This window comes from Cebus imitator, unplaced genomic scaffold (assembly GCF_001604975.1).
Source record: "Cebus imitator isolate Cc_AM_T3 unplaced genomic scaffold, Cebus_imitator-1.0 Scaffold75, whole genome shotgun sequence".
NCBI lineage: Eukaryota > Metazoa > Chordata > Mammalia > Primates > Cebidae > Cebus > Cebus imitator.
The window spans coordinates 1289492-1295357 of record NW_016107390.1 but is presented as its reverse complement, the minus strand read 5'-3'; the positions used below and the strand labels follow the sequence as shown (position 1 = coordinate 1295357).

Genomic DNA, 5866 nt, shown 5'->3' with positions numbered 1-5866 from the left:
AGCGATTCTTCCGCCTCAGCCTCCCGAGTAGCTGGGACCACAGGCTGTGTCTGCTTTTTAAGAAGCGCAATCACTGAAAAATCTATTTGGATGATGCCATAATTCTAGGCAACTCTATCTGACTACAGGTTGGGCATCCCTAATCAGAAAATTCTGAAATGCTCCAAAATGTAAAACTTTTTGAGTGCCAACATGATGCCAAAAGTGGAAAAATCCACACCTGACCTTCTGTGACAGGTTGCAATCAAAATGCAGGCATATAACACAAAGTTGAGGTTATAAAAATCAAAGGGAGTCATCTAAGACAAAAACCGTTGTTAAGGAGGCAGATGACTCCATAGGGAGCATTTTGAAAAGCCAGCTGGCAGGATGTCTCCTTATCCTTAATGAACCCAGTTCCTGGTCCCTCAACTGCTTCTGATGTTTCTTCTTGCCTAAGAAAAAAAAATAAAATGTGGCATACAGTAACCTTTTAGTTAAAACACAGCACACAGGAGACTGAAAGCCTGCCACTGTGTGCTTCCGTGGTTCAACAGCTGACACAGGTATTCTGCTGCTGCTGCTGTACTGCTTAGCTTCTCTGAACACATTTTTTCTTTTTTTTATGAAAATCATTAGTACAGTTAAAACAAAATGTGTTTTAACAAAATGATGGCTTATCAGGAGCATATAAATTCAGAGTCAGGGGCTGAGTGTGGTGGCTCACATCTGTAATCCCAGCACTTTGGAAGAACCCAGGTGGGCAGATCACTTGAGGTCAGGAGTTTTAGGCCAGCCTGGCCCACATGGTGAAACACCATCTCTATTAAAAATACAAAAATTAGCAGGGTGTAGTGGCAGGCGCCTGTAATCCCAACTACTTGGGAGGCTGAGGCAGGAGAATTGCTTGATCCCGGGAGGCAGAGGTTGCAATGAGCTGAGATTGCACCATTGCACTCCAGCCTGAGTGACAAGTGTGAAACTCTGTCTTTAAAAAAAAAGAAAGAAAGAAAATTCAGAGTCGGGGATGATGATGATGATGTCAAATAACCAGGCTGTCCACATGGGTGGCTGACATAGTGACACCTTAGCTTTCTGATGGCCCAATGTATACAAATTTTGTTTAATGCAGAAAACTATTTAAAATATTATACAGAATTGCCTTTAGGCCTTATGAATAAGATGTATATGAAACAAAAAAGGCATTTTTAGACTCGGGGTCCTATCCCCAAGGGATCTCATTATGTATACACAAATATTACATAACATGAAAAAAATTTGAAATCCAAAACACTTGTGTTCCCAAGCATTTCAGATAAAAGATACTTAATTTGTATGCCAACCTTTCTTGCCTTTGAAACCCTAAATCTAGAGGTTACATAGACCCAATAAGCTAATATTAGCACTTACTGCAATTAGACTCCAAGCTCACAGAAGACAGGAACACAGCACAGCTTAGTAGAAACAAGGAAGCAACTCTAGGGATACCAGTCATACACTTTGTTCAAAGTCACCCAACTAGGCTGTAGCCGACCACAGAACTAGCAAATAAGTCTCAGAACTCCTCATCTTTCAGCCATTCAACAAGCACTGAATATTAACTGTATTCTAGTCATTGAGAATAAAGAAGATATTTAAGAGATGGCCTCCTAAAAGATATTCTGTTCAGAAAACTGTGTGCTTAATTCCTTAAACCACTCACAGGTAGTTGATCGAACAATAACATACTTTTAGAAACTAAAAATATACCTCCAAATGTGGAATAAAAGTTTTGTCACTTTCAAGGGCAACCACCTTGGCACCAACTTTAAGTAATGCTTGAGTCAGGATTCCAGGACCTAGCACATTGACAGAATGAAAAGTTTATTTGCACAAGAAACAACATAACCTCTTTCAATATCAAACTTTTATCTGATTTTAAATCTGACAGCATCCCCAAAGTAGATGTCACTCTCCTTTTTACATATAAGGAAACAAGAGTTTAGATATAGTTATTTGACTCCAACATCAAAAGTGGTGCAGCTTGGCTTTGAAATCACTGTCAGTGACAGCAAAACTTGCACTCTTTCTTTCTTTCTTTCTTTTTTTTTTTTTGAGACAAAGTCTTGCTCTGTCACACAGGCTGGAGTGCAGTGGGCCAATCTTGGTTTGCTGCACACTCTGCCTCCTGGGTTCAAGCGATTCTCTTGCCCCAGCCATCCGAGTATCTGGGATTACAGGTGCGCGCCACCACACCTGGCTGATTTTTGTATTTTTAGTAGAGACGGGGTTTCATCACGTTGGCCAGGCTGGTCTCTAACTCCTGACCTCAAGTGATCCACCCACCTCGGCCTCCCCAAGTGTTGGGATTTCAGGTGTGAGCCACCGTCCCCAGCCAAAACTTGCACTCTTCATCACCATGATTCACTACCTCTTAAAAGAAAAAAAAAATAGATTGCCTGTAGCCTATCGCTTACCCATGGACCATACGGATGCTTTAAACATCAAAGAGATTGTCAAGCCTAAACAGAACTGACTCCCCATAATATGAAATGGTGCTTTAAAAAATTATTATTCAGGCCGTGTGCAGCGGCTCACGCCTGTAATCCCAGCACTTTGGGAGGCCGAGGTGGGCTGATCCTGAGGTCAGGCAATCGAGACCATCCTGGCTAACACGGTGAAACCTCGTCTCTACTAAAAATACAAAAATTAGCTGGGCGTGGTGGCGTGCGCCTGCAGTACCAGCTACCCGGGAGGCCGAGGCAGGAGAATTGCTTGAACCCGGGAGGCGGAGATTGCAGTGAGCCGAGATCGGGCCATTGCACTCCAGCCTGGGCAACAGAGCGTGACTCCGTCTTAAAAACAAAAAAACAGCATCTTAAATAGCACCCAAGGACGATCAATAAGTTTGAATAAATGATGAACATCCAAGAAAATGCAATCCAACTGAACTCACCTGCATTGCACTCCAGAAATAGGTGTGGAGTTGTTTTATTTTTTCCGCATACGATCCGCGCCATGGTCTCAGCCAATCTCCGACTGGTTATGTAACGGTTAAAGTCTAAGGTGGACTTAGACTTCACCCGAGAGGGCGATTTCCTGAAATCGGGATCGGGACACAGCTGCGAAGCGGAGTCAGACAGGCCACGGCGGTTCCTCGCCTGCAAGGGCTTTCGCGTCGCCGCTCCAGCCCCTAAAATGCAGAAGCGACCAGCGCCCACCAAGGAGGAGAGCGTCAGCCGCGGAGGAAGCCCGGCCACTGGGATCCACATGTTCTTGCCTCTCAGGCCCGCTGCGCGGATTACCCAGGGTCGCTACTACACTGAACCCCATGCAGGGTATCCCACGTGGAACATTTCCTTGCGTCCGGGCCCCGTCAGGCGGAAGTAAACACTATAACCTGCGCATGCGAACAGCGGCGCCTTCGGGCTTTTCTCCCTCACTTCCGCTTCCGTCCCGTCTCAGCCGCCCGAGGATTGTGAGTGGACCAATGAGGAGAGCGACAGACCATCCGGCTTGTGTCCGGACTCGTACTCTATGGTTGTCCGCGCTCTGCGCTTCCCCTCTAGCCACCAGTGCTCTATGCTCCGCGGTCTAGGGCCGCCAGCCGCCAGCCGGCCGGTCGCGAGGGGTGCGCAGAGGGAGGCGGGGCGGAAAGGCGAGAGGTGTTTTCTCCACCGGAGCCACGGGAGACCCAAGCAAGCTCCGTGACAGCACGTCGGCCGCCATGTCAGCGAGTGGGGCTGGAAGCCGACCGGGCGCCCAGCGGTAGCCCTCCTTTCGCCTCCGATTCCCAGGTGAGGAGAGGAAGAGCGGGATGCAGGGGACGCGCCGGCTCGCGGCGCGGAGGGAAAGCCCTGGCGAAGCCCCTCGCTCCTCCCCCTGCGCTGTCCTCCTCCGGCAGCGCCGCCTCTGCCCTCTCGGTGAGGTGTAGCCCGGTCCCCTCGCCTCCGCCCCCTCTCAGGTCGCCTGTTTTCCTCTCCTTCCTCAGCTGCTGTGGGTCTCCCATTGCTGCGCGTCGCGCCAGTTCCGCCCTCCCTGGGGAACTCCCGCCAGAAGTCGTCCCTCGCGCGGCTCCCAGAGGAGCCCGCGGCTCCCACTGTCTCCATTCCTTTCTGCCCTGTGGCCCACAGCCGGGTGTCCCCACCCTGGGGATGGTTCTCGTTTCCCCCCACACCTGGTCCTCCCCATCGCCCCCACGTTGGTGGTCTAGAACCGCCTGGTGTCTCCCTTCCGTTCCTCTCCCTGGGCCAATATGTTCCTTAATTTTTTATTTTCAGTTTGTGTGTCTGAAAGACTTAAAGTTGAGATTAAAAATTAAGATTTAAAAGCTTACAATTCCTTTCAAAGCTTAAAAAGATTAAGACTTTAGAATGCTTATTTTATTCCTTGTGTAAACTTAGTCAAACACATCGTACTGTGGGATGCGATTTAAAAGACCTAATTTTGAAGACTAAAAATAGGGTGCTGTAATGGAAGTTCTGGCAGTCTTTTTTACCTATTGGGCAATGTTAGAAGACACGGTTCTTTGAGAGTGTTTTTGGTGTTTCAGGATCAAACTCAGAAAGAGCTTTTACCCTTTATCCTTACCACCAAGGCAAGAAACGGCAGCCAGCCAACTCCTGCCTTAAAATATGTACAATCCTATCTGCTTACTCTGCCGAGAGCATAATTGAGTTTGGCATTGAAATGCACAAGGTTCCTAAGGAATGTATCACCTACCAAATAGTCTGAAGATTATACTCACCTGATGAAGCTCAGAAGAATTGACAACCAAGTATGACCTTTTGTGGATTAAAAATTTCTTAGGACGTCATAGAAAATATCTAATCAACTGTTGTACAAGCTCTGGAAACTCACTCATTGATCTTAATGTCCTTGAATTCTTTTATCATACAATTTTCTCACTGACAATTTTCTAGAAGTGACTTTGCATCCTCTGAACCTCTCTGCATTACTGAGCTGCCTTCCCCTCTCCTCTTAAAAAAACATTTTCATAGATTCAGAAATATACTTTTTTCCCCCTCCAGGACCTGGAGTCCTAAATACTTTTAAATCAAATAAAATAGAATGCTGTCATCATGGTTCACTCATAGAAATGTGTCGTTGAATTTCTTACTTTTTAAATATACTTTAAAAAAACACATCGTGTTGGCTGAGTGAGGTGGTTTATACCTGTCATCCTGGCACTTTGGGAGATTAAGGCAGGAGAATCACTTGCAGCCGGGAGTTTGAAGCCAGACTGGGCAACACAGACTCTTTTTCTTTTCTTTTCTTTTTCTTTTTTTTTTTGAGACAGTCTTGCTCTGTCACCTGGGCTGGAGTGCAGTGGCGGCTCTCCGTAACCTCTGCCTCCTGGGTTCAAGCAGTTCTCCTGCGTTAGCCTCCTGAGTAGCTGGGATTACAGGCATGCACCAACACACCTGGCTAATTTTTTGTGTATGTTTAGTAGAGATGGGGTTTCACCATATTGGCCAGGCTGGTCTCAAACTCCTGACCTTGTGATCTGCCTGCCTCAGCCTCCCAAAGTGCTGGAATTACAGGCGTGAGCCACTGTGCCTGGCTGCGTTTGCCTCTTAAAAAAAAAAAAAGCAAGAAAAAGAAAAAAAGAAAAATAAGCACATTGTGGTTTAAAAAACACTGTTGGGAGCCAAGGCGGGTGGATCACCTGAGCTCAGGAGTTCGAGACCAGCCTAACCAACATGGAGAAACCCCATCTCTACTAAAAATACAAAATTAGCCAGGCATGGTGGCACATGCCTGTATTCCCAGCTGCTTGGAGGCTGCGGCAGGAGAATTGGTTGAACCTGGGAGGCAGAGGTCGCAGTAGGTGGAGGTTGCGGTGAGCCAAGATCGTGCAATTGCACTCTAGCCTGGGCAACGAGAGTGAAACTCTCGCCTCAAAAAA

The 5866-nt window shown here is 46.9% G+C and overlaps 2 protein-coding genes across 5 annotated transcripts in view; one reads left to right on the top strand and one right to left on the bottom strand.

Moving 5' to 3' along the window:
- Window positions 1-3372, bottom strand: part of TFB2M (transcription factor B2, mitochondrial) — a 21599-nt gene extending 18227 nt beyond the window's left edge. For both annotated transcript variants that reach the window (XM_017532083.2, XM_017532084.2), the window contains exons 1-2: window positions 2915-3372; window positions 1729-1817 (exon numbers count right to left, since the gene is read on the bottom strand). In XM_017532083.2, coding sequence (XP_017387572.1) covers window positions 1729-1817; window positions 2915-3230 — 405 coding nt within the window. In that variant the 5' untranslated portion in view covers window positions 3231-3372. The remainder of the gene's footprint in view (window positions 1-1728; window positions 1818-2914) is intronic.
- Window positions 3373-3553: 181 nt separating this feature from the next.
- The window catches only part of CNST (consortin, connexin sorting protein), a 92795-nt gene continuing 90482 nt past the window's right edge, over window positions 3554-5866 (top strand). The window contains exon 1 of one of the 3 annotated variants that reach the window (XM_017532082.2): window positions 3554-3755. The gene's annotated coding sequence lies outside the window, so the exon portion shown is untranslated. The remainder of the gene's footprint in view (window positions 3756-5866) is intronic. The other 2 variants (XM_037739814.1, XM_017532081.2) reach the window with 2 other exon arrangements.